The sequence below is a fragment of the Anopheles aquasalis genome, chromosome Y, assembly GCF_943734665.1.
Source record: "Anopheles aquasalis chromosome Y, idAnoAquaMG_Q_19, whole genome shotgun sequence".
NCBI lineage: Eukaryota > Metazoa > Arthropoda > Insecta > Diptera > Culicidae > Anopheles > Anopheles aquasalis.
The window spans coordinates 4851854-4877481 of NC_064879.1; the positions used below are offsets into that span (position 1 = coordinate 4851854).

General features: G+C 48.3%; 5 protein-coding genes across 8 annotated transcripts; 3 read left to right on the plus strand and 2 right to left on the minus strand.

The window, feature by feature from the left end:
• LOC126579619 (protein scarlet) lies at positions 1–2561 on the plus strand. The gene is made up of 4 exons (XM_050243096.1): positions 1–609; positions 725–1596; positions 1680–2253; positions 2342–2561. Exons 1-4 carry the CDS (start codon positions 189–191, stop codon positions 2512–2514), a joined length of 2040 nt encoding a protein of 679 aa, XP_050099053.1. The 5' UTR covers positions 1–188; the 3' UTR covers positions 2515–2561.
• Positions 2562–3901: 1340 nt separating this feature from the next.
• Positions 3902–9395, minus strand: LOC126579750 (endoplasmic reticulum resident protein 44). The gene is made up of 7 exons (XM_050243300.1): positions 8841–9395; positions 8607–8682; positions 7897–7988; positions 5989–6382; positions 5373–5639; positions 5082–5280; positions 3902–5014 (listed from the first exon to the last, which is right to left on the minus strand). Exons 1-7 carry the CDS (start codon positions 8883–8885, stop codon positions 4864–4866), a joined length of 1224 nt encoding a protein of 407 aa, XP_050099257.1. The 5' UTR covers positions 8886–9395; the 3' UTR covers positions 3902–4863.
• Positions 9396–9625: 230 nt separating this feature from the next.
• LOC126579820 (N-alpha-acetyltransferase 40) lies at positions 9626–12898 on the plus strand. Its single transcript, XM_050243454.1, has 3 exons — positions 9626–9663; positions 9761–10551; positions 10675–12898. Exon 2 carries the CDS (start codon positions 9912–9914, stop codon positions 10539–10541), a length of 630 nt encoding a protein of 209 aa, XP_050099411.1. The 5' UTR covers positions 9626–9663; positions 9761–9911; the 3' UTR covers positions 10542–10551; positions 10675–12898.
• Positions 12899–13016: 118 nt separating this feature from the next.
• Positions 13017–14372, minus strand: LOC126579821 (pterin-4-alpha-carbinolamine dehydratase). Of its 2 annotated transcripts, none has more exons than XM_050243456.1 (3): positions 14280–14372; positions 13515–13632; positions 13017–13411 (listed from the first exon to the last, which is right to left on the minus strand). In XM_050243456.1, exons 2-3 carry the CDS (start codon positions 13515–13517, stop codon positions 13109–13111), a joined length of 306 nt encoding a protein of 101 aa, XP_050099413.1. In that variant the 5' UTR covers positions 13518–13632; positions 14280–14372; the 3' UTR covers positions 13017–13108. The 2 variants fall into 2 exon arrangements, with proteins under 2 accessions (XP_050099413.1, XP_050099412.1); XM_050243455.1 differs by lacking the exon at positions 14280–14372 and adding an exon at positions 14071–14248.
• A 188-nt stretch (positions 14373–14560) lies between these two features.
• LOC126579842 (patj homolog) lies at positions 14561–24337 on the plus strand. Of its 3 annotated transcripts, none has more exons than XM_050243486.1 (3): positions 14561–15092; positions 18681–18841; positions 18922–24337. In XM_050243486.1, the coding sequence occupies exon 3, from the start codon at positions 19078–19080 to the stop codon at positions 21496–21498; it is 2421 nt and encodes an 806-aa protein (XP_050099443.1). In that variant the 5' UTR covers positions 14561–15092; positions 18681–18841; positions 18922–19077; the 3' UTR covers positions 21499–24337. The 3 variants fall into 3 exon arrangements, with proteins under 3 accessions (XP_050099443.1, XP_050099445.1, XP_050099444.1); XM_050243488.1 differs by having other exon boundaries at positions 14561–14665; XM_050243487.1 differs by lacking the exon at positions 14561–15092 and adding an exon at positions 15493–15587.
• Positions 24338–25628: the final 1291 nt, after the last annotated feature.

Genomic DNA, 25628 nt, shown 5'->3' on the forward strand with positions numbered 1-25628 from the left:
TCGGATCAGTTCGACGCGAATCGTGCAATAAACCGGCCAACCGGGATCGGACCGAGCCAGAAGCGAAGCCTGCTGTTAGGTAGTGTGCGGTGCGGTGTGGTGAAGGGTTTGCGTGCCATCGATTCGATCGTTTCCGCGTGGTGAGTTATGCGTGGTGCGACGCCACGGTGCCACCAGACCAGCAGGCCATGACCAAACAGCAGCAGCCAGCAATCAAACTTCTCAACATGGTCACCAACGGACGACAGACACGCTCGTCCGATAAAGAGCAGCAGCAGCAGCAGCAGCAGCAGCAGCAGCAGCAGTTGTTGAAGTTACAACGGGTACGATCACCAGTGGGCAACGGTGGCCGCTTCTACCAATCAACCCTCCGCAGCTACAGCCACTGGTCACCGAGCGAACAGGGGGCAACGCTGGTGTGGCGCGATCTCTGCGTCTACGCAACGGTGACCGCGTCGGAACACCGGGCCTTACCGGGCCGGGCACCGATCAAACGCATCATCAACAACGTGAGCGGCGCGGTCACACCCGGCTCACTGATTGCCCTGATGGGCTCGAGCGGTGCGGGCAAGAGTACGCTAATGGCGGCGCTAGCGTACCGTACGCCACGTAAGTCGTTTTTTTTTTGTTTTTGGGCCGTGCGAGAGCAGGGAAGCCCCTCAAATGAACACACGCTTTTGCGTTTGCGTTTGCTTTTCTTCTTCCCATGGCCATCGGCCATCAGCGGGCACGGTGGTACAGGGGGAGATACTGATCAACGGGAACCCGATCGGACCGTACATGTACCGGTTGAGTGGTTTCGTGCACCAGGACGACCTGTTCGTCGGGTCGCTGACCGTGTCCGAGCATCTGCACTTCATGGCGAAGCTGAAGCTGGGCCGGCAGGGCCGGGCCCCAATCGACCAGCTCGTACGGGAGCTGCTCGAGCGCACCGGGCTGGGCCGGTGCGCCCGCACCCGGATCGGTGAGGCCGGCGACGGTAAGATGCTGTCCGGGGGCGAGAAGAAGCGGCTCGCGTTCGCCACCGAGCTCCTGTCCGAGCCGGCCCTGCTGTTCTGCGACGAGCCGACGACCGGGCTCGACTCGTACAATGCGCAGGCGCTGGTGGCGACGCTGCAGCAGCTGGCACGCCGCGGTACCGCCATCATCTGCACCATCCACCAGCCCTCCAGCCAGCTGTTCTCGATGTTCGACCAGGTGATGCTGCTGGCGGACGGGCGGCTCGCGTTCGCCGGCAAACCGCACGATGCGCTACACTTCTTCGCCCAGCACGGGTACGACTGCCCGCCGAACTACAACCCGGCCGACTTCCTCATCAGCACGCTCGCCAGCAGCCCCGGGCTGGAGCGGGCATCCCACCGCTCCACCCACCGGCTGTGCGATCTGTACGCGGTCAGCGAGGCGGCCGGCCAGCGCGATCTGCTGATCAACCTCGAGGTGCATATGGCGGAGACGGGCGACTTTCGGCGGACCGACGAGCAGCACCTGGCCAGCGGGAGCCCCTGGCCGCACGCGACCTTCTGGCTCACGTACCGCACCCTGCTGACGGTCGTGCGCAACCCAACCGTCCAGTATCTGCGCTTCTGTCAGAAGATTGTAAGTCCCCCCCCCCCCCCCCCGGATAATTATTTATATATATTAGCCATAATTCGATTCGATTCGCCCCCCCCTTTTCGCAGGCAATAGCGGTGATGGCGGGCTTGTGCTTTGCCGGTGCCATCGAACCATCGACGCAGCACGGCGTACAGGCGATCCAGGGCGCCCTGTTCATCCTCATCTCGGAGAACACCTTCTCGCCGATGTACTCGGTGCTGTCCGTGTTCCCGGAGACGTTGCCGCTGTTTCTGCGCGAAACCAAGAGCGGCCTGTACCGCCCGTCCCAGTACTACGTGGCGAACGTGATCGCGATGCTGCCCGGGCTCATCCTCGAGCCGGTCGCGTTCGTCCTGTGCGCGTACTGGCTCGCCGGGCTCCGGGCGTCGTTGTACGCGTTCGCCATGACGGCGCTGGTGGCGACGCTCGTCATGAACGTGTCGACCGCGTGCGGGTGCTTCTTTTCCGCCGCCTTCAACTCGATGCCACTGGCGATGGCTTACCTGGTGCCGTTCGACTACATCCTCATGGTTACGTCCGGTGTTTTTCTCCATCTCGGCACGATGCCGGTCGCGATCCGCTGGCTGCCGTACCTGTCCTGGATGATGTACGCCAACGAGGCGATGTCGATCGTCCAGTGGGACGGTATCGGTAACATCAGTAAGCGCTCCACGCCACCACTTAATGCACCTTACGCTACCTTCGCAATCACCACCACGTGCACCCTGCGTGCTTCCTTTCTTTCCAGCGTGCCCCGCCGGCGACGGGAAGCTACCGTGCCTCCGGACCGGCCACGACGTCCTCGAGCACTACAGCTTCGACGAGGCGCACCTTTGGCGCAACATTTGGGCCCTGCTGCTGCTGTACTTGTGCTTTCACACCCTCGGCTACCTGTTTCTGTGGCGCAAAACCAAACGCTAACACACCCGGCCCAGCCGCCGGCGCCGCCGCCGCCCGTACGATTTTGTTTGGTTTTTAATTTCAATTTTTTTTTTGGTACGTTTTTTTTGTTTTTTTGCAAATGGAAATAAATGGAAAACCAGTCGGCAGCTACGCGCAGTTCCGCGTCGGCTCTGCCCAGCCGACAGCTCGCCTAATCACGGTGTAACGGTGTTCACCGGGGAGCGGAAACCGAGAGCTTGGAACGTTCTACGTGTATGCAAAACGGACGACAGTTAAAGCATGGAACAGTTAATATTTGGACACGCATAAAACAGGTCACAGCTCAGGCTAGAAATAAGCTAGAAAAATGCTAAAGGTATCATTTTGTAGGCATTTTATCTAGCTATCCAGCTAAAAATAGGAATTAAACTGTTGGGCCGCGTTGCGTAATGGATTTACGCACTTTTGGTTTTATGTGACTCATAATTTTCTGCACACTAGTGGAAGAAGTCTAATTGGCCCTTTTTTCCCCACCATTTGTATATTCCCGATGGATTTTTAATCATTTTACATTGCTTCTTTAGTCTTCTTTGGGTATTTCTTGATAATAGCCCACTATAATTGTATTGGACGACACTGTGGGCCATTTGGTGGATTGAAGATTGTTGGTATGAAATCAATGCAATGTTGTTTCGATACCAACTTATGACCTCCGTGCTATTACAGCAGCTTACCAAATCGAACCAAAACTTAACAGGACCTGTATGAGACGTAATAAAAGGTAGAATGATCGTTTCCAGACGTGTCTTCTTGCATGGACATGGACAAACGGCCGTTCATGGACCCTCCCGTCATAAAACCACCAGTCGTTTTCAAACGACAACTGCAGATCGCTTGCCAAATGAGTAATTTAAGGAGAAATTTCATCTTCCTAAATGAACAAAAAACCTTACATCGTACTTGCTCTTCGATTGCTAAAGTCAAATTTGTCTGCTGGTTTTTGCCAAATTGCAGTTTTACGTGGGTGTTTACGTCCAGTTAAATGGAGTTTTCATAGAGATGGTGCAGATTTTTTTCCCACCCTTCGTGTTTCATCGGCGATAACTTTTGAAGGTGCGGTTCGATTTTGACGATTTTTTTAACACAAAAAGAAAAGACTTAGATCTTTAGAAAAGACACCAACCAAGGTAGCAAAGCGACTACTAGGAGCGCTACAGTGAGTAGAACAATGCGGCCAAATATTAAGTGTTCCAAGTTTTATTCCACCACATCGCTGGCAGCTCTTTGAAGCTCCCGTTCTCGGCGATGAGAGCTCATTTCTCATTTCCCACCACTGTTACGATACCCGAACCAATCTTTCTGGTCCACCCCCCCCCCCCCCCCCCCCTTCCCGAATCACTTTTACGTTGAAAAATTTCGTTGTAGGTCGATTTGAATGGTATTTATTTAATCACTGAGCGCGCACCAATGAGCGCATTGCATTTCAACACTCTGCTCCCGAAGTTTTTAGCTAATGTTTTGCTGGTTGGTTTTTCGCCAAAAGTTTGCTCTGTTTCTGTTTTAGTTTCTGTTTTTTTTTTGTTTCTTCTTTCCCTTTTCAAAAGATCGTGAACGGTGAGGAAATAGGAAAACAGGAAACTTGACAAATTTTAAATTCTTCTACCTGACCGGTACCACGGCTCCACGTCGTAAGGCTCCACGCCGGTCAAACAGACTACAGCAGCGCCAGCGAATTGATTGGTAGAGATTGGAACGAGCAGTCTCCAAAGCGACAGGCACTCCTAGGCGACGGAGGCGAGCAGAGGAAAGCGATAGTTGCAAGATTAACGTTTGCTGTGGTTAAAAAGCGGGGCCAAACAAACAAGCAAAAAACAGAGCAAAGGGAATGACTTCGATTGATTTAAAAAAAAAAACATAAATAAATCCCTATCGCTAAACGGCATTACCGCACCCCTTGGCCTTGGATCCCGTTTAGCCTGGCGGTTAAATTTACAATGTAACGGGATCGATTCTTTGGGGGCACATGCTTCTGTGCCACTACGCCCTAGTTTTCACATTTGCATTGGTTTTCAACTCCTCTTTATTCCACTTCTGCTTCTTCGCCGATCCGATCCACGCCGGCACCGATTGATTGACTAAATTCAGATTTTGTGAATTTTTTCATTTCGAACTCCCAGTGGGAACCTTTCGTATCCCACGTATCGATAAAAAGAAAGGGCGGAAACGATTGAACTGAATGCAGCGCGGGCACAGGAAGTACAGGAAACACAAACATAAGGATGGAAATTGAAAGAAACTACATAGGATGAAACCGAACCGGACGAAAACGAACGGTGCTGCACCACGGTAAAATTCCGCGAGTCCCAACCAACGGGGGGGAGGGGCCAACTACAACTCGTCGCGCAGCAGCGTGTACCGGTTCTTCGAGGGACCAAGATTCTTGAACGTTGACTCGGGCGGTGTCGTTGGTTTTTTGTTGTTGTCGTCACTCGCTATCGCCTCGACCACCGTATCTTTCTCGGGCCCGTAGTGGAACTCACTGGAACGAAGAACGAACGAAATATCAGCCCAACGGAGCCAGGCAATTAGCGCAAAAAAAGACTTACCGATGCAGCTTTCCACTGTACAGATCGTTGAGGAACTGCCGCAACTTCCCGGGCACGTAGATGTCTTTGAAGTTGGGAAATAAGTACATGTGCCGGAAGGAATCGATGGCGATCAGCGGTAGATCGGCCTGCGTTTTGCCGAGATGGTGCAGCGGATGGGCGAACCGTTTGCCGTCGGCGGTGAGGAAGTTAACATTTTCTGTAAATAAATGTTGAAAGAAAAAAAAAACGTGCTGTTACATTCCTGGCACTGGCGCATTCGTTACGTTGCCGACTGGCCACCGGGCTTACGTTTCTCTGAGATGAGATCCATTTGCACGATGGCCTTAAAGTCTTTGATCGAGTCAATATCGTCCGGCGCGTAGAAGAGAATCAGGAACGGCAGTCCCTCCTCAGTCAGCTCTTCCGCGTTCTCGAACGTGATCTCGCGCACCAGCGGTACGCACTTTTCCTGCACCCAGATGTTCAGCTCGTCGAAGTTGCGCAGATCGCCAGTGTACGTTTCGTCGTTCTCGTTGGAAACAGCCACGTCAGGGCGGAACACGATGATTGGGTGACCTGCGCAACGAATGTGAAATGAGTGACATTATCGATTGCTGCGTCCGCTGGAACTCGGTGCTTCTAGACGACAGCGAGAATTTCCCGTGAAAGGAGAGTTGAGCATTGATTGAATTTAATTTAATTCACAATTCTCGGCTCATTCGCGGGCAATTCTCACTGTCGTCTAGAAACACTACACTATAAGTGATACGCAAAGGAAGATTCTAGTGGAAAATGGAACGGAACACACGGAACCTACTTGCAGTGTATCCTGCTCCAGCGCAAAGCACAGGAAGAAGCATTTAGTGTACAGTTGTTACTCGAAAAGTGTACTTTAAAACGATTGTTGCCTTCACCTCTTCCTTACCTGGAGGATGCAGCGCCTGCACAACTTCCCCAAAGCCAACATGGAACTGGCAGTCCTCCTTCAGGTTGGTTGCGACCCGCCGGAACGTGTTGTACTCGGGCATATCCCGGCGATCGAAGTAGCCGACCACGATCCGCTTCTTGGAATCGAGCTGCTCCAGATCCTTAATGTTCTGGAACTCGCGGATCGGATCCTCCAGCTGCTTCTTGATGAACTCGGAAAACGCTTCAACGGTTCGAGCCCCGCGATATTCGCGCTTCGTTGGCTGCCCGTTGCGCAGCACCTTCAGGGTGGGATATTTGGAGATGTGAAACCGGGAGGCAACCGCCGATTCCCGATCACAGTCCACCTTTCCCATCACCACCTTGCCCGGTTCGGGGAACGCTGCCTGAACCTGGGAGGAAACGGGGAGGAAAACCAAAACCAAACACAGTCCGTTTGATGTGTGAGATACGAGGAGGATTTTACGATCACCGCGACATCGTAAGCGCTAACAGCGCGCTAAAAATTAGTGTTCAAGCTCTGATGGATGCTACTTTGCTAATTTTGCTTTGTGACACACAATTTTAACCTTTTTCCCTGAATGCTGATCCTTTCAAGAACATTTTGTGAAACTTTTTGAACCAATCGAAGCAAAACTGACAAAGATACAGATTTTTTTTCAAGCCGCGTTTCATACAAGACTCGCTACTTTGAAGAGCGTTTCCCAAAAATCCAACGTTTTCAAAGTTGGTGCCCATCGTACCGTAAAAACTACTGGGCCGATCGATTTGAAATTTTTACCACATAATTTGTACACTCTTTGCCTGTTAGCCCCGTCAAAATTTCATGAAAATTGCTGATACTTTTTTTTAAACAAATCTTTCAAAATCGGATTTTTAAGCACCATGATAAAAAGCATCACTTTTTCAACTTTAAAAATCTGCCAAAAATCGAAAAATACGAAATTTAATAAAAACTCTCCAGGGCTACTTAGATAAACTTATAATCTTTCAAACAAGTATTGAATTGCATTTTTCTGATGACCCATCACGTAGCTACGATGGAAACTGTCTTTGGTGCGAATCAAAAGACTTGACGCTTAAGATTTAAGCGACGAACCCGGTTTGTTCATTGTGATTACTTTGTCATCTTCAAAAATCTGCCAAAAATCGAAAAATCGGAAATTCAACCAAAACTTGACGGGGCTACCTGGATGAACTTATAAACGAGTACTGATTTGTATTGTTCTGATGATCCGTCATGTCACTACGATGGGGACAGGAAACGGACACCTTTTCGCAGACGCACCTTCATATAAATTAAATATAAATTAAAGTGCCGTATATTCGAACGCCCATAACTTGAGAACCGATGGGCCGATTTCACTCATCCTTTTTTTTTAAATAAAAACATTCCTAAAAAGAACTTAATATTCAACTCAAAAGATGTAGCTAAATGTGCCATACACATAAAAAAGTAAGGGGGAAGGATACGACACAAAAAGTCTTCGAAAATGAGCCTTTTTTGGCAGAAATTATCGAAGGCACCCCCCCCCCCCCCCACTTAAACATTAATTAATAACAATAGCGGACATTTAGTTCTTTTCAGTTACAAAATGTTCTTGATGCTAAGATCTATAATCAACTACAATCAAAAGAATCCTGTAAAAAAATGTATAGCTTAAGTTATTTGCTTATGAGAGACGAAAGAAATGTTGAAACGAAGAAGCTGGACAGTGGTGCTTACAGCTGGACAAGTTACTATCGTAGATGGTAAAGAGATTTATACATAATGTTGAGTTGATGCCGGTTGATTGCCGTTTTGTCTGGTAGTTGCTAGTTTGATCGTTTGAACGCGTACACCGCAACAGCAACTCGATGCTACTGTCGTGGAGGGAACTTTTGGCTTTATTCCTTAGCTTCTTACCTTTTCCGCTGCTTCATCGAAAATTGGCTGCAGGATGTTACTGAACCGACACCAGTCGGCGTAGAAATTGATCAGCACCAGCTCATTTGAAGCTAAAATGAGAAGGAGAGGAAAAAGGAAAAAAAATGAAAGATTAGGATGTGTTTGATACACCAGTCAACCATCGTATCACCGATGATAGGCGGGGTTTCGAGTTTTTTTTTTGACTGCATCATATTCCGCCCGTAAATCGTATGCCACCTGTTACAACAAGCAAATGACAACGCGGCATATCTTAAAATGGTTGTCTTGTCACCCACTAATAGAAAACCTTCAGCACACATCCACATACACACAGCGATAGGTTCCGCTGGCGAATACCGGCACCAGTCATAACCGATAAGGACCGCATCTTTGATTGTTTGTGAGGTTTGCGTGTTTTGCTTTTGTTGTTTTCTTTGGCCCATATCGCTTTTCAGTGGGTGGAGTGTGGGGAAAGGGGGGTAACCTGTGTACCCTGCTGTATTCGTTTCGTGGCCTAAAACTGATTCGCAAAAACCATTCACAGGTACAGCCGATTGTTTTTGAATATGCGGGAAACCGGTTAGGGCGAGGGCGGCAAGATTGGCGATGCGATGATGGACCCATGGATTCGTTCGTTCGCTCGCTCGCCTGCGATGAGGGGTGGGCGTGTTTCCGCCTTTTTGTTTAGCACTTTTTCGGACACCTACCGAGCGTCATGTCGATGTTCTCGCTGGTCAGCTTCACTGCCCCGCTGTCCGTGGGATTGTAGAGCACACAAACAACCTGTGCATCGCGGTAGTTGAAGTGCCGATAGATAGAGAGACCGAGAGAGAGAGAGAGAGAGAGGGGGGGGGGGGGGGGGAGAAAAACAGGAAGGTTGGTAAAGATATGATGGGGAGCAGTTAGGAAAGCTTCGGCACCGCTATGTATCTTCTACTCACCAGGAAGTAATGAAAGAACACTAGTTTCACGCTTTGCGGGGACATCTTTCAAGCGATCCCCGGGTTTCCTGCTCACTAGAGGCCACAAGGGTGTGGGAAAAAAACGGGAATGATTATGTGTTGTGGTCGGAATTCACTGGTCGCGGTACTGGTTTGTGTTCCCAGGTTGTCCCAGGTGCCACCGGCGGGGGTCCCTTCCCTTGCAAGACGGGTTATTCGCGAGCTTATCTTCGCGCTGAATGAACCAATTCGATGACGGTGATGATGACGGTGGCGGCAGCACCAGCAGCACCAGCAGCACCAGCAGCAGCAGCGGCCGCTTCTAGCGCGATTTCTCTGCCTTGGTTGATGTCGGGGTCCACGGCTACTGCGCCACTAGATACCTGATTATCGAGCCACCGGTATTTTCACCAACACACTCTCGAACCATCGGACAGGGCTCGCACGAATTTCCGCTTCCGATGTGCCGCTACGGCGCTGTTTCTTGTCGGTTTTTGCTTTTTCCTCACCTCTCTCTCGCTCTCGCTCTCGCTCTCGCTTGCTTCGCTCTACAGATGACGACCAACACGTCAACGAATTCGTGTGATGGGTCCAGGGAAGAGGGGTGCCGCGCGGCACCCCTCTCTACAATCAGGCAAACTGTCACCCGGAGAGATCTCGCCAGAGTCACGCTGGCTGCACTGCTGCCGATGACATCCGATGGAGGTGCAGCACGTGCAGGACGAAATCGAGTATGGCCGCCAGGACGAGCAGAGCTGGCAGACGTTTGGTGTCGCATTCAGCTATATTTAACTGGTTTTCTTCTACCCCGTTCGTAATGACGGTAAAATTGCCCTTTCTCGTGATCTAAAGTGTAATTCAATGCTCTCCCCCCACCTGCACTGTTTGATCCTTTTTTTTCCCCCGCTAGATTCCAATAGCTAGATGCTGCGCCGCTCAGCATCCACGCAGATGGCAACACGATATTTGACAACCGCCGTTCGTGCGCGATGCCCAATGCAACGCTTATTTTGGTGGGAAAACAACACGGCCAGCTTTCCCACCCGTTCGGTAACACGATTCTAAGCGATCATGCCGTCCGAAACGGTTTCACGTAACCATGCTACGATCCAGCAAAAGTGTTTGCAGGTGGCAAACAGGAGAACGGAGCTGCTGCAGGACTTTCCACAGTTCGCTACCTACCGGTACGTGCAGGATGGCACGGAGAAGGAGCTGGCGGTACAGTTCAAGCGGCGGGAAGAGATGCCCCAGCCGACGGTCCAGTGGGCGTTCAAGCTGGCCGAACGTAACGTGGGCCCCCAGTACCGGGCCTGCAGCCTCGGATGGCAGCCCAAGGTCAAGCAGAAGGATCTCAGCAAACCGTGGGCGCGCTACCTGTTGGCCGTGGACCGGGCGACCGGTAAGCCCGTCGGCTATACGATGTTCCGGTTCGACCTGGACTACGGTCGGTGTGTGCTGTACTGCTACGAGCTGCAGATCTCGGCCGAATACCAAGGCCACGGATTGGGTGCGTTCCTCATGCAGGCGCTAGAGCAGATTGCCCGTGGTTTGTCGCTGGAGCGCCTAGTGTTGACGGTGCTCAAGAACAACGAGGGCGGAATGCGCTTCTACCGGCGGATAGGGTACGAAACTGACGAAACTTCACCGGACAAGCAAGAGGATGCACCGTACGAGATCCTGAGCAAATCGATGCTCGGATAATAGGAAATAGGTAATAATGCATGACTGACGCGTTACGCGGTGGTAGCAATGGGTAGGATAAAAAAAAATAATAAAAGCAATGAGTGTGTTTGAACGGTGCATAGAATGGTCAGTAATTTTGATTTGTTTTCAGGTCTCAGGTCAGAGAGTTCTACCCGATTGGGCTGCCCGATCCGAAAACCAGCACAACTCAGCACAGGTGTGTTCCCATTGGCTGCAGAAAGGTAAAACAGGAACACAATCCAACAGGAAATGTTGACGCGAAGGACTTGCGGAGTTATCCTTAAATTTTGTACCACAAAAAAAACCCTGCACGAAACGATCAGACGAGGGTAGTGTGAACCGAAAACCAACAGGTAAAAGTGGGAAAATGACTGGAAATGTCTAGATTCATGGCAGGATGGAAAAGATTGTTAGCAGGAGACTGAGCTACCCTCTTTAAGGAGAGTTTCTATTCTTATGAAAATGATTCAAATTTTAAAATTTACATTTAAAATTTGGATTTAAAATCATTACGGACAGCACTTAGCAGAATTGCAGATAATAATTACAAAGATGCGAAAACGCAAGTTATCAATTGTTTGTAAAAATAAGATATTTGTATGAATCCGCCCGAGAATGTAGATGCTGAAAACAAAAAAAAACTGAATTGTAGATGCTGTCCCCAAACATTTTTGCGCTTTGTCTGTACCCCTTTGATTCTGACTGTTCGACTGAACGATAAATTTAAGAATCGTTTAAATTAATATCTATTATAAGCATCCATTATCCCACAGCATGAATTTTATAAACATAAGAAAGAAGAACAATCTAATGTAATGGTAACAGCAGCAATCCAATGGGCACACCGGATCCGATAGCACGAGTTTAAAGCTCAAACTTACTGATCGCACTTCATTTTCGAATATCATCCGATGCAACTAACAAGATTACGGGTAGGTCAATTTATCACTGTTTGAACACTGTAAGTATTCTGTGTTGAATGCTAAAACAGAGGGAATTTATAATTCGAATGCAATCTGAAAACTTAATACATTTTCAGCAGTGTCATCGTCTCCATTTCGATATGACAGACGATTAGAGTGAAAAATATGTATGGAAATCGCGAATGAATGTGAGGGTAGTTAATTACCATTTAATTTAATTTTAATTTAATTAATGAGATGCCGTGTATAGAAAAGCATAGTTTGATAGTTTTGTAAATTTGGACAATATCGAAATCCTTCCTCGTTTACATGATCACTGCGTGGTTAGCTGATTTATCAACTTTTACGATATTTTATCAACTTTTACGATATGTTTTTGACGATATTTTACGACGTAACAATTCAACTATATTTTTTCAAGTAAATGACATATAATTCTACAACTTTTGAAAAATATTTGGCATTATTTTGAGCAACATTAGTTGAAAAATCAATCCATAGCATCAAATTTTTCGTTAGACATGTCGCCGAAAAGGTACTTTTTACGGTGCCCATCGTAGCGACATGAAGGGTCATCCGAAATATACAAAACGATATGCGTTAGAAAGAGTATGAGTTTATCTAGGTAGGCACGGAGAGTTTCTGTTGATATTCCTAATTTTCGATTTTTGGCAGATTTTTGAAGTTGCAAAAGTGATGCTTTTTATCATTTAAACTAAAAACACGATTTTTGAAGATTTGTTTAAAAAAAAGTATCAGCAATTCCAATGAATTCTCGACAAGGCAACCTAGTAAAACGTGCACAGATTATGTGTTAAAAATTGCAAATCGATTGGCCTTGTAGTTTTTACGGTACGGTGGGCACCGACTTTGAAAACGTTGGTTTTTTTGGGAAACGCTCTTCAAAGTATCTTTCAAAAATCTGTAGCTTTGTCAGTTTTTCTTCGATTGATCCAAAACTTTTACACAATACTCTTGAAAGTTTCAGTATTCAGGGAAAAATGTTAAAATTATGTGTCACAAAACAAAAAATTAAATACCGATGCAAACAGAAATACTCAAAACAGATGGACTGGTTTAGTATCCTCTCTGCGTGTTGAGTGAAAAAAAAAATTGTTTAAGAAGTCTTGGTTAGCTAGGAAATAGAACCATTATAATTGTTATCTTTCTAAGGGCTATTCATAGTTCTATCGATAATAGATTAAATAGACTCACGGTGCAGCTTTTGATGGCCGTGAGCAGAACATAGCCAGGAACAAAGTGACAACATTACAACACAGACTTATTGGAATAAAAAACATTTTCGAATAACCTTTAGGAAAGAACTAGTATCTTTCATTAGGCTAGTTAGTATAAATATTCATGTAACTATTTAACAAAATATTAAAAATCATTTTAATGGAAACAAGACGTAAAATAGATTCGCACGGCTTCACCATTGTGACAAGCTGGCAAGGAGACACGATCTTCCATCGTGGTAGGCGCGAGACCCCTTTCACCTAGTTTCATAACGCAAGGAAGGAGAACGAGTCGCATTCCAGTCAAGGTCTCATGAGTTTCACGCTGCCGCGAGAAAAAAAGTGCTTTTGATTTATTCGAGCTGCCAGGTTAGATGAGGGTAACGTTTCACATCGAGCCACTTTACTTGCTGGGAACTTTGCTGTCCATGAAGCTGGCCAACCGCACATCGCGTTCGCTGAGCCCGCCACAATCGTGCGTCGCCAGCGTTACCTGCACCTTGTTGTACACGTTGAACCACTCGGGATGGTGGTTCATCTGTTCCGCCTTCAGTGCAACCGCACTCATGAACGCCCAGGCCTGGTTGAAATCGGCAAACAGGTACTCCTTGTAGATGGCGTCGCGCTTTTCCACCATCGCCCATCCGCCGTTGTCCAGCAGCGGCTGCAGCTTCTCCGCACGCTCGGCATCGGTCAGCTTCGCTAGCTGGCGAAACAGCAGGGAATGCGAAATGAGAATCCCACCTAACCCTTGGCAGTGTGTCCGTGCCCAAGGCCACGTTCGTAGCACGGCCGTTACAAGGACTCACCATTTTCCTACAGATAACGGTCGTCGTGGAGAACGTTCGGTGTTCACTGATGTGCCAGGGAGGCGTACGATTCGATCGGTTGTCACAGATCAGATTATGGTTCGTCCAGCGAGCACGTCTGTGGATGCGGAAGGTAACGAGACAAATGAGTTGAGAATGCTCCAGCCTAGCAACCACCAGCCTAGCAGCGGAGGGGGGAGGGGGGGCCCAGTTGCTAAGAAGAGATGAGAATGCCCCCAGTGAGCAAAAGCAAAGAGCGATGAAGGAGTGCAAACGAATTAAAAACAGAGAGATAGAGTGAGAGGAAGAAAAAAAGAGAGAAGAGGGAAGGAGCGTGCGATAGGAGAAACGAAAAAAAGAAAAACAAAAAAGCAGCAAATCAGCCCACGGCTCCACGGTTTGATGCGCCGCCGGTACGGAGATAACTCTCTTAAGCTAAAGCAAGAATTGATCTCTGGAATGCCATTTTTGGCTGAGTGTAGCTGTAGGTCATTCCCCTGCAAAGCCGTTTAATAGAAGAAGAAAAACAAAACGCAGCAACTTGCAAAATACATACGAAAGGGCAGGTGCAGCCAAAGGGCTGCGGCAACCGGCAGCGCGGTGCCACAGTCGTAGTCCGGCTTGGAACGGGTTAACGATAGGAACCATCCTGAACTAGCACCAGCATGGTACGCGCCCGTTTCTTCTACTCATCCCCAAAAACAGCTGATACACGCAACATCTGCAACTTTGCTCGGTTGTCAAATGGTTTTTTTATTTTTTTACCGCGTATGCGTCTTCTGCTCGAGCTTATATTGTTTGTTAGGAGGAAAGTGTCGCACAGACACCGGGAGCGAACATATGCCGAAGGATAATACTATTTGCTGCGGCGTGATGATGATTTTAATAAATCAGCCTCCGCTCCGCCCACGCTGTCGGCAATTCCTGTAGTGTGAACGGAGCCTGCCGCACGCATTCGTGCAGTTTGACGCGTGAACCCGCACACCACGCGCAGCCACACTCGAAACGCACCGTATGCGACGCATGCGCGCGCCCTGTGTGTCAGTGGTGTTTTTTGGCGTGCCGAATGCCCGCGCCCCGTCCCGTCCCCGATCCCGTCTCCGATCCCAAGCCACGGCCACAGCAGATGACTGTTTTCGAACCAAATAGGTGTGAGTATTTTCACGCCCAACGCAACCTAACGTAACGCAACACGGCTGGTGACGAGAGTATGGCAGAAATCGCGGCACTGTAACGAGTTACCGTGGACCGCTAACCGCTTCACAAACGAAATTTATTGTTCAAATATTCAAGCAGTTCGGTTCCGCGCCGCAGGAAGGCATCCATTGCGTTGCACGTTGTGATATCCGCTTGGAAAGAAAATAAAAAAAAAAAAAAACAGCATAAAACTAGTCCCATTTTTGCCCTGGAGCGGATTACGGCCGGCGGATACGGCCATATCTCGGGAACCACACGCGGGTGGAGGGAGTAGTATAGGCAGGCATGGCGAACATGTTGAGTGCAACTAGGCCCTAGTGAAATGGAAATCCCCCCAGCACAGCACAGTTCCTCCGCAATGCATACGCCGAAACTTCCAAGGTAAGGTGCCCGTGGCAGCGGCGGGTAGCTCGCTATTAGTATGCATTAGTTTTGGGGCCATCAACAGTGCGCAGTGAGCAAAAAAAAAAAAAACGAAGATTTGTGTTGAATGTTGAATTAAAGTTCCAACAAAAAAAAAACCAGGCGCTTCTTGGAAGAAAGTATCGTGTCCTCGTGGCTTGAGTAGAGTGAAATGGCTGCTCCCTGTGCTGTGCTGTGCTGTGCGTGCATGTGCGTGTCCGTGTGGTTTTTCGAAGCAAATTTTTAGCGCCAGTAGGCGACAGTCCTGCAAAAGGACAGGGAGCAGAGGGAGGGATTGTATTGTGCCTACTGAACAATCTAGAACAGCTCAAAGAGATTGAGAAGGGGTCAAAAGGGGGGGGGGGGGGGGGATGTGGGCGCAATCCCTCGCAAACCCTCGACAAATTACATGGTCTGTCGCAAAAGTAAACAGAACTTTTAGCATAGGAAAGTTTCTGGTGGCGCTATCTTAATGTGAGTATTTTATGTTTGAAAGGTGCACCCTTTAGGGACTTTCAGTCAAAGGTTCATGGCATTTGGTTGGTTGGAAGCAAAGTTATGGCGAATAAAGTGACAGTATGTTTGGATGCTTTGCTGCTTTGGAGCTTTTAAACTCGTTAAAATGTTTACCAATATCGATGCAATAAGTTTGTGGTGATGATTTTCTATCCGGTGGTAAATTTTATGAGTAGTAGTACACGTTTCAAACCCGGGTCCTGAAGTACCCCAGCGACAACCTTCATGTCGGTCAAGCCAAGTCCATGATTACGCCAGAAAGCATCGAATGAGTGTGGGATTTTCTCAAATTAAAAACAAATGACCGGGCCAAACGGTTACTGCCGAGTATTATCTTGATGTTTTGAGGTGTTCCATGCATCTTATTCATCGGATTGTGCAAGAACATCGTGAAGAATGGGAGTTACGCCCCAAAATGCGCCGTCACATCGATCCGCGCTCAACACTGTTTTTTTTTTTTACCAAAAACTGTATTTAGTCGAACAATTCGGCCCCTTCATCAGTTGATCTGGTCCCCCGGGGGGCTTTAAAGTATTCGATAAATTTCATTTACGGATGAAAGGAAATGACGCTTTGCTGACATTTTGCCCGTTCAGAAGGCTTGTACCGACGTCCCAAAAACATTCTATCACTTTAGGCGCCAATAACTTAAGTTCCGGTGGACCAAATGTCATGAAGTTTGGACTGAAAGTGCTTAAATGATGCACCTTTCAAACAAAAAATCGGACATTCATGTAGCTCCACCACAAATGTTCTAAAGTCCTGCTCACTTTGCAACAGACCATGTAACGTGTGCATTAAAAACAAAGAGACAAAATTTTGCCGATTTTTCATGGGCAAACCGTCAATCGCACTGCAGAAACGAGAAATGTAGCATCAATAGTAGTTATCTATGAGTCATCAGAAAAAAATTGAAAGCTCTATCAGTCGAACTCTAATCGCGAGGGCCAAAAAAGTGAAGCAACTTCGATCCAAGGTTTGCGCATTTCAAAAACGGGTATCCTGACGCGACCAAAAAGATTACCGTGTGACACACGTTTGTGAGTGTCGGATATGACTGTTTCCAGTATCTACAAGATCTTGGCACTGTTGCCCGACAATAATAGCATCACAAGAAGGCATAGATTGGCACGAAGAAAGTGAGCTCTAATGTGAAATTCACTCACAGACCAAGTTCCTCAAGAAGGTCCTTCAGTGGCTGCCCTTTTTTAACTCCGAACTCTGGCCTTGATCGGTAAAATTCATTATGCAAAGTAGCTGCAGAAGGTTGCGTCAATCATCAAGGAACACTAATTAGTACGAAGATCGAGGAGTCTGACCAGAAACGATACGCGAAGCGATCGTTAGACGAAATGAAGCGGCTGTGTACCAATGTGATACCAAAGATTGCGAACTACCTCAACGTCCCCCCAGCTGCTGCCCATCGAAAATTTCTGGCCTAACTTTAAACGTAGGATCTATTTGAACAATTTTATTGGAAAAACGGAGGAGGAATTTAGTGAAAAGGCACAGAAATAGTTGAAAAAACATGTGCACAAATACGTTTTGCGACTGCCACTGTCGAAATTACCAGCCTAACTTCCAGAATCCTACTCGGAATGGCGTAGAATTTTGTTTTTGCTGATAAACTGATAAACTCCCTTTTCTACATGTAATTTACAGAACTCAATTATCTGTCATCTGTTTATTTTTTATCGCCATTCAAATTTTGTCTCTTTTTTTGTTTAATGCATACGTTAGGCTCGGCCACATACAAAAGGGCTAAGCACGCACGCACGGAGTATCGACTTATCAAACAAGCCCCCACCCGAAGGTCCCTTTTATGGCCCCCCCCTGGGTGACCAATGATCGATTTTTGGCTGTTGCCATGGTGCCCCTTGCTTTACGCTCAGAGTTAAGGTTTTTGGAGCGCAGAGTGCCGTAAAATTTGCAACTTATACATGGATTAGTAAAGCATTAGATAACTCTTAAGAGGCGAAAGAACTGCTAAAATTTAAAACCTCTATAATGAAATAAAAAAAAAAAAAAGTAGCTCACTTTCACACGTAAACACTGCTTTGCAGAATGCGAGTGCTGAGAGAAATGTGGTAAAGTTTGGTTTTTCGTCTAAATATTGTAATATTCTAACGCGCGGTAAACGCGTTTTGGTAAACACAGTAATAGGTTTCAGTAATTCATTGACAGAATTCGTGAAAATATCAAATAATCAGACACCTGTCAAACGAAAACTGCAAAAACTGATAACCAGCCATTGAACATTGATTCGCATATGCCACATTCATTCGATAGCTAATTCTACTGCTCCCCCAAATTCAACATCTCCAATTGCCTATTGGACATCTTTTTATGCTTCCAATTAACAGAGAAGCATAAACCGCTCTTCATTTGCTCTTCGAAATGTCCTGGAATTTGTTGAGAAAATATGCTCAGAGAGCAACTTCAACTTCAATCGTAAAAATGTCCCCGGAAAAGCAGTCGGATCTTGTATCCTTTGCAACAATTAGGCCCCTGCCGAAACGAGAGGAGCCATAGAAAAGACAGGAATGACACCAGCGAAGCTGAAGTTATTATCAGCGCGCCATTCAAGGAAAGATTAGATCTAAAATCGAAAGAGAAGTTTAAAGAGCAAGCAGGTAAAAACAGCGAAACAGATCCAGTGTAACGTAAAAAAAAAATAGTACAATGAATCACAAAGAACTAAGGAAAGCGCAAAGCGATTGAAAAACACCGAAACGGCACACATGAGTTCGTGAATAACTGCTGCATTTTAAAGGATCGCACTTTTGCCCCCACGACAATCGCATTTTTTGTGCGATTCGAAGGAAGCCAGGGAATTAGGAATTTTAACCATAAAGTTGTCACTTGACTTGAGCTGGTACTTTTACAGTAGGGAGGTTAAAAAGTTGTTGGATAAATCAATGCTGTTTTTTTTTTTCGCAATTGTAACTTAATTCGTTTTTTTTTTTAAATAAAAATCCAAATCCACCAAGGTCGCACTTTTCACGGCCCCCACCTTACGCTTACTACCATTCGTTTGCTTGTTTTCCGCAGGTACCCAGCAGGGCACGAGGGTTGAGTGAAGGGAGCCGCCGGGATTGAATCGAAAGAGCCGAGAGCCGAAGACACCCCCAAGAAAAAAACAACAACAATCAGCTACGCAACACGCCACGGGGGAAGGGGTGAAACGACTTCGGCAACCCGTTGGAAGTCAGGTGAATTGGTTGATCCCCGGCCCGTTCCTACCATTTCCTTACCATGTTCCTCTCCACTTTCGCATTTTTCTCCGTTGCAGGGTTGCGATTATGACCCTTTGGGTGCAACATCAGCAGCAGCAGCAGCAGCAGCAGCAGCAGCAGCAACGAGCAAGGGTAGCTCCGGTTGAAGGTGATAGCAGCAGCAGCAGAAGCAGCACTGGCAAGGCAGCAAGTGGTCGGCGGTAAGCTGAGCGATGGTGCTGAGCACGGAATGGGCCCAGGTAGAGATCATCGACCTGGTCAACGACGGTAACGGGCTCGGTTTCATGCTGGTCGGTGGCCGGAGCACCGGTGTCGTGATCAAGGCACTGATACCGGGCTCGGTCGCCGAGCGGGACGGGCGGCTCCAGAGCGGCGACCATGTGCTGCAGATCGGTGACGTCAACCTGCGGGGCTTCAGCTCGGAACAGGTGGCGACCGTACTGCGGCAGTCCGGCCCGCAGGTACGGCTGATTGTGGCGCGCCCCGTCGAGCCGACCTCGCCCGACTATCAGGCCCTCGCCAGCCATGCGCCCATCATACCGACCAAGCTGCTAACCGACCCGGACGAACTCGACCGGACGCTCCTCCAGACGGCCGGCTACACGTCCGGTGCGTTCCTGCAGCCGGCCATCGCCGTCGTCGAGCCATCGCAGCCGCCGCCGCCGCCGCCGCCGCCGCCGCCGCTGCCACCGCCGACAGCTGGACGGCAGAGGGCCCTCTGCCAGACGCACATCGAGGTGGTGGCCGTCAACAACCAGGCAAACAGCAACAACAACAACAACAACAACAACAGTAACGGTGTTACGCTGCTCACCGGATACGACACTCTGGACAGCATCGAAACAGTGAGCCCGGACCAGCTGGCCAGCCGGGAACACGCTGCCGATCGCACGGAAACGGAACAGTACCATCACGAGCACCACGAGCACCAGCACCACGAGCACCAGCCACCGGAAACACCGGAAACGGAAACGTACGAGGTGGAACTGCGGAAGAACGTGTACGGGCTCGGCATCACGGTGGCCGGGTACGTGTGCGAAGAGGAGGACCTGTCCGGGATCTTCGTCAAGAGCATCATCGAGGGCAGTGCGGCCGAGATGAGTGGCCGGATAGCGATCAACGATCGGATCGTGGCAGTCGATGGCCGCTCGCTGGCCGGCGTCTCCAACCACCAGGCCGTGGAGATCCTGCGCAACACCGACATCGCCGTCCGGTTGATGCTGGAGCGGTTCCTGCGCGGTCGCAAGTACGAACATCTGCAGGTGGCCCTCATCGATCCGGTTACGCCGCACAGTAACGGCACCGCCGGCGGTCACCAACCGGTGCTGGTGACGGTGGGAGACGGGGCGAAGCTACAGCGGACCGGTGCGACGAACGCCAGCATCACTGCGTCCCAGTCACAGCAGCAGCTCATGCTGGCGCACTGCCTTGCTTCCCAGTGCCCGTCGCAGTGTCAGTCGCAGCGTTGCTCCATCGTCCAATCGCCCTCCGTTACGACGCTCTCGATCTGTCCGGCCCGTTCCGATGCCGACTCGCTGGTGACGGAGTGTGACGGTGGGATCGAGCCGGAACTCGAATCCGGTACCACGTTCGACTCGAACGTGTTTACGCTCGGTGACGCGGGGGCGGGCGAACAGTCGGACGATGTGAATGGTAATGGGAGTGGGCACCGTGACCCGGAACCGGTGCCTGCATCGACCGGCGGGGACCAGCACAGCTGTGATACGGCCGGGACGGCCCCGGAGCAGGAGCAGGAGCAGGAACCGCGGGCCGACACCGTGACGGAGCGCTGGTCCCGGGAGGTACCGGAACACAGCCAGATCGTGGTGGCCGACATCCGCAAGCTGGCCGGTCTCGGCATCAGCCTGGAGGGTACGGTGGAGGTGGAGGCGGGAGTGGAGGTACGGCCGCACCACTACATCCGCTCGATCCTCGAGGATGGACCGGTCGGGCGCGATGGTTCACTGAAACCGGGCGACGAGCTACTCCAGGTGAACGAACACCGGCTGCAAGGTTTACGGCACATCGAGGTAGTGAAGATCCTCAAGGAGTTACCGGTGCAGGTGCGGGTGATCTGTGCCCGGGGCACGTCACCCCCCACCGTCATCAACACGTCCCGCAATGCCGAAGCGTTCGAGGCGCGCAGCCTGCTGGCAGGGGGCCTGCAGAGCCTCCAGTGCCTCCAGCAGGGTATCCTCACGAAAGCCCAGTCCGAAAGTTCACTCTACACGTCCAGCACCGCCACCCTCACCGACCAGCAGCGGTCGAAATCGGTCGAACAGGTGTCCGGGCTGGCGCTCTGGACGAACGAGGTGCTGTACTGCGAGATCGAGAAGACGGAGCGTGGCTTCGGGTTTTCCATCCTCGACTACCAGGATCCGCTCGATACGGACGGTACGGTGATTGTGGTGCGCGGTCTCATCCCGGGCGGTTCGGCCGAAGCGACCAACTTTATTTTCCCCGGCGATCGGCTCGTCTCGGTGAACGGGCGGAGTTTGCAGGGTGCATCGCTCGATCAGGCGGTCAGTACGCTCAAGGCGATACCGCTCGGGACGGCCCGGATCGGGCTGTGCCGGCCACTCTCCACCTCCGATAACAATCTTTCTTCCTCGCCCGACACACCCACCACCTAGCTGCCGGGGTACCCTGGTGCAGTCGGTAGCGTCCGTATTCCAGCCTCCTCCTTCTGAATTGTGACCTCCTGGCCCGGCAAACATGGCACCCCCGAGGTCCCTTACCAAAAAAACCGATTGTAATACAATTGGTCTGTCGCAAAGGTAAACAGGACTTTTTGCATAATGAAAATTTCTGATAGCACTATCTTAATGTGCGAATTTTTGTTTGCAAGCTGCATCTTTGAGGGACTTTCTGTCGAAATTTCATGGCATTTAATTCGTCGGAAGCAAAGTTATGGAGCCTTAAGGGAGGACTTTGGTATTTAATTTTTATTTGTGACACATGTTTTTTAACATTTTTCCCTGAAAGCTGATCTTTTCAAGAGTATTGTGTAAAAGTTTTGGATTCATCGAGGAAAATCTGACAAAGATACAGATTTTTGAAAATCCACGTTTCATACGAGGCTCCATGCAGCCCGGTACTTTGAAGAGCGTTTCCCAAAAAACCAACGTTTTCAAAGTCGGTGCTCATCGTACTGTAAAAACTACTGGGCCGATCGATTTGAAATTTATAACACATAATCTGTACACTCTAGGCCAGGTAGTTCCGTCGAGAGATTATTAAAATTGTTTATACTTTTTTTCAAAACAACTCATTAAAAATCGAGTTTATAGGTAAAATGGTAAAAAGTGTCACTTTTTCCAACTTCAAAAATCTGTCAAAAATCGAAAACTAGGAAATTCAACGAAACCTCTCCGGCAATAGTTAGATAAACTTATAATCTTTCTAACGAATATCGATTTGTACTTTTCTAATAACCCGTCACGCAGCTACGATGGGCACCAGGAAAAGTATCTTTTCGAAGACACGACTGCCTAAATTTGATAGCATGGATTCATTTTTCAATGAATGTTGCTCAAAACAATACCAAATATTCTTCAAATGCTGTAGATTAATATGCCATTTAGTTGAAAAAATACAGTTCAATGGTTACGTCACAAAAAATCGTTAAAAACGGGCCCCTTTTTTGGCCCGAAAATACCCCGAAGTCCCCCCGTAAGTGACAGTATGTTGTGGGTGGTCGGTACAAAAATGAAAATTCAACAAACAACGAATAAAAAGTTTAGCTTTTAAACTCGGTAAAGATGAGAGATGTTTAATGCATCTTATTCGTCGGATTGCTGCAAGAATATCGTGAAGAAGGGAGACTGCGCTTGTTGCGCCCATAAATTGGCGTCTCATCGTTCGACGATCGATTTATGCTCCAGAACTTTGCTTCTAGTAGACCAAATGTCATGAAATTTGGACTGAAAGTTCCCTCAAAGAAGCAGCTTTTAAACAAAAATACTCACATTAAGATAGCGCTATCAGAAATTTTCTTATTGGAAAAGTCCTGTTTTTCCTTGCGACAGACCATGTAGTTGCTAATGCTGTGGACTTACCCGCGCTACTAGAGAACGCCATACGCCGGTGGAAGCGACAGACGGACATGGGGAGAAATGGGAAGGCACGAGGGCACAAAAATACAACGCACGGAACGGAATGCACGCACGCGCCATGCCTAATTCCGAGTTTTGGGTATTACTTAAGCTGCAGAAAAAAAAAGCAACTCGTACTGTGAGCAACTCGTACATGCTAGTAGATAAATGCAATGTTACTTAGGTTAGCGCCCCACAGAAAGGCAACACTTTAGATAAGCTTGAGCGTAAGTTATTTTGTTAATTTTTTGGCTCCCTAGATGAAACCAAGGATATATATATAGCGTGGTCGGCACAAGTAAAAGCCCACCTCTATAGTCCACCACATTTTCGCCTGTAAATGCGTCATTTTCGGTCACATAGGCTTTGCGATTTTTATGCTAGAAGCTCGAACTTTCCTCTTTCCAAATCACTTGCTTTGAGCTTGATAGGTTTGATAGTCTCTTTTTGAAAATTCTTCAAGTGCGAGATGGTCGATCATGATTGTCAGAAAAGTAAAAGCCCATTTTGCAATAAATATTATTAGGACTCCGGCATAGCCCTGTGGTTACTGTATCTTAAATAGGGCTTTTGTTTACGTCTGTTTTAATGTTTTACGTGCCTTCAGTATTGTTTACACATGTTAAATCCACTTATCCGAGCATCTCCAGTAGAAAGTCGATTGACCCTATGCTCATCAGAAAACTACTTTTTAATCATTGTTTGAACCAAGTACTGCAACAGATATAATCAGAAACCAAAATTATGTTGATTTTTTTTATTTATTTTATGGAATTTGGTCGAGCAAGAGGAAAACGATTTTAAACGAATCGCTAAAACCATAAGTCCAAAATGGCTGCAAATGGAAATCTGCGTTAAGAGTGGCCCGTATGAAATGAAAAACATGTTTCCTTGCTGGTGGGCTTTTACTTTCACTCGATCAATTAAAAAAAAAACGATTATCAAACCTATTAAGCCGTAAGTGATTTGGAAAGAGGCAAGTTAGAGCTTCTAGCAAAAAAATTACATGGCCTTTTGTGACCGAATATGTCGAATTTACGGTCGAAAATGTGGTGGATCCTAGCGGTGGGCTTTTCCTTATGCCGACCACTGTATGTAGTGCACGGTACAGTAGCGCGAATGTCGGCTAGTGCAGCCTGACGATTACGGAACTGATGGGTGTGTGCGTGTCGAACAACCTAGAGGAAAAGCTGCATCAATAAAGGGTGCAGACTTATCACAATCATCTGCGATTGCTGGCAGTAGCAGGCAAGCCATATTAGGAGGCATAGGGCAGAGTATAGTGCACCTAAACCGCAACAGGAAGAAAAAAAATAACAATAAAGTAAAACCCAAACTCAAAGAACTAAATTAAATCTGAATCGAAAAAAAAAATAAAGTCGGCTGGAAAGGGACGGCTAATCATTAGTAAAGTGATCAGTATGTAGCTCAAATACGAATTAAACAACACAACACGCAACAACCGGAAAACGGGGAAACAAAACTGCATTAATAAACCGAATTAAAAATGAGAGACAACCACTGGCCCCCCCGGACTGGTCTGCATTGATCATCGCTCGGCTTATCTGCTCCATCTTGGATCCATGTTTCATGTTGTTTCTTTCGGTTAGCTTGCTAGGGAAATGGAGGCTCGACACAGCTGGTTCACTAACTAGTAACTAGCGAGAAAACAGATAGAAAGTGAGCGAGAGAGAGAGAGAGAGAGAAAATAAGAGAGAAGGAGCCTCTCAGTCTCAGATCAGTCAGTGAGGGAGGGAGGGCGAATTAGAAGCTTAATCGCGTCGTTCACACGTACACATACACACTAACTAGCAGCATCCCTTAGGAATCCCGGCCCAGAAGGGGAAATCACAGATGCATCGGCTCTACACGAGAAAAAGAAAGCAAAGGGAGCAATGGAGGCGCCCTTCGACCAAATACGTGCCAGTGTCGTGTTCACGCTATGACCACCCCCCCCCCCCGGGGTGCGTTGTGCGTTTAGGTAGTGGTGCGGGACCTACAAATCAATCTTGTGATAATCGTGTTTCGTTCGATAGTTGCCGCTATTTGTTTCCGTTCTGGTTTTTTTTTTCTTTGTTTTTGCAGTGTGCCAGGAGCCATTCATCGCCATTGCAAGAGCACACGATCGTGCACAGCGCACACAGACTAGCGCTGCTTCGCTTTGTGGCAGCTGCACAGAGCCAGACCGTCAGACAGCTCCTCTAACAGTCACTTGGATTCACCTTGCTGCACCGCTGACTGATCGCCATTGACATATCCGAGTACAGAGAGAGACAGAGAGAGAGAGAGATAAAGAGACGGACGAAGAGAGAGAGAGAGAGAGAGCGAAAGAGGAAGCAAGAGAGAACAGGCGCTAGCGGCGCTAGCGAAATCTCAGAGCAAGGGACCTATGACTTTCCTTCTAACAATTAAACGATATAAACCGTAACCGGACAGATGAGAGGATTGCGGGAGGGGAGGCGGAAAGGGAGACGAAGAAAAGGTAGCAATTAACGTACGGGGGGAAAGCCGTTGAAGCCTAGCATATCCCTTATTAGTGACCGAGTGACGGAGAACCAAGCCGAGGCCACACAATCTTCCTGCAGGAGAGAGCGTTGGGGCCCCGTCCCGGCTCCGTGGCATCAGCTGGTGATCCCAAATGTTCCCCTCCCCGTCCCCTCTTTCCATCC

Bases quoted from the DNA above. Each gene is read 5' to 3' on its own strand.
- LOC126579619 (XM_050243096.1), top strand. From the start codon at position 189: ATGACCAAACAGCAGCAGCCAGCAATCAAACTTCTCAACATGGTCACC. The intron at 610-724 runs GTAAGTCGTTTT...ATCGGCCATCAG, and splicing joins GCTAGCGTACCGTACGCCAC to CGGGCACGGTGGTACAGGGG. The intron at 2,254-2,341 runs GTAAGCGCTCCA...CTTTCTTTCCAG, and splicing joins GGACGGTATCGGTAACATCA to CGTGCCCCGCCGGCGACGGG.
- LOC126579750 (XM_050243300.1), bottom strand. From the start codon at position 8,885: ATGTCCCCGCAAAGCGTGAAACTAGTGTTCTTTCATTACTTCCTG. The intron at 7,989-8,606 runs GTAGGTGTCCGA...TTCTCATTTTAG, and splicing joins GAACATCGACATGACGCTCG to CTTCAAATGAGCTGGTGCTG. The intron at 5,281-5,372 runs GTAAGCCCGGTG...ATTTATTTACAG, and splicing joins GGATCTCATCTCAGAGAAAC to AAAATGTTAACTTCCTCACC.
- LOC126579820 (XM_050243454.1), top strand. From the start codon at position 9,912: ATGCCGTCCGAAACGGTTTCACGTAACCATGCTACGATCCAGCAAAAG.
- LOC126579821 (XM_050243455.1), bottom strand. From the start codon at position 14,162: ATGGTTCCTATCGTTAACCCGTTCCAAGCCGGACTACGACTGTGGCAC. The intron at 13,633-14,070 runs GTATGTATTTTG...CCGCATCCACAG, and splicing joins TTGGCTGCACCTGCCCTTTC to ACGTGCTCGCTGGACGAACC. The intron at 13,412-13,514 runs GTGAGTCCTTGT...CTGTTTCGCCAG, and splicing joins CCGTTATCTGTAGGAAAATG to CTAGCGAAGCTGACCGATGC.
- LOC126579842 (XM_050243486.1), top strand. From the start codon at position 19,078: ATGGTGCTGAGCACGGAATGGGCCCAGGTAGAGATCATCGACCTGGTC.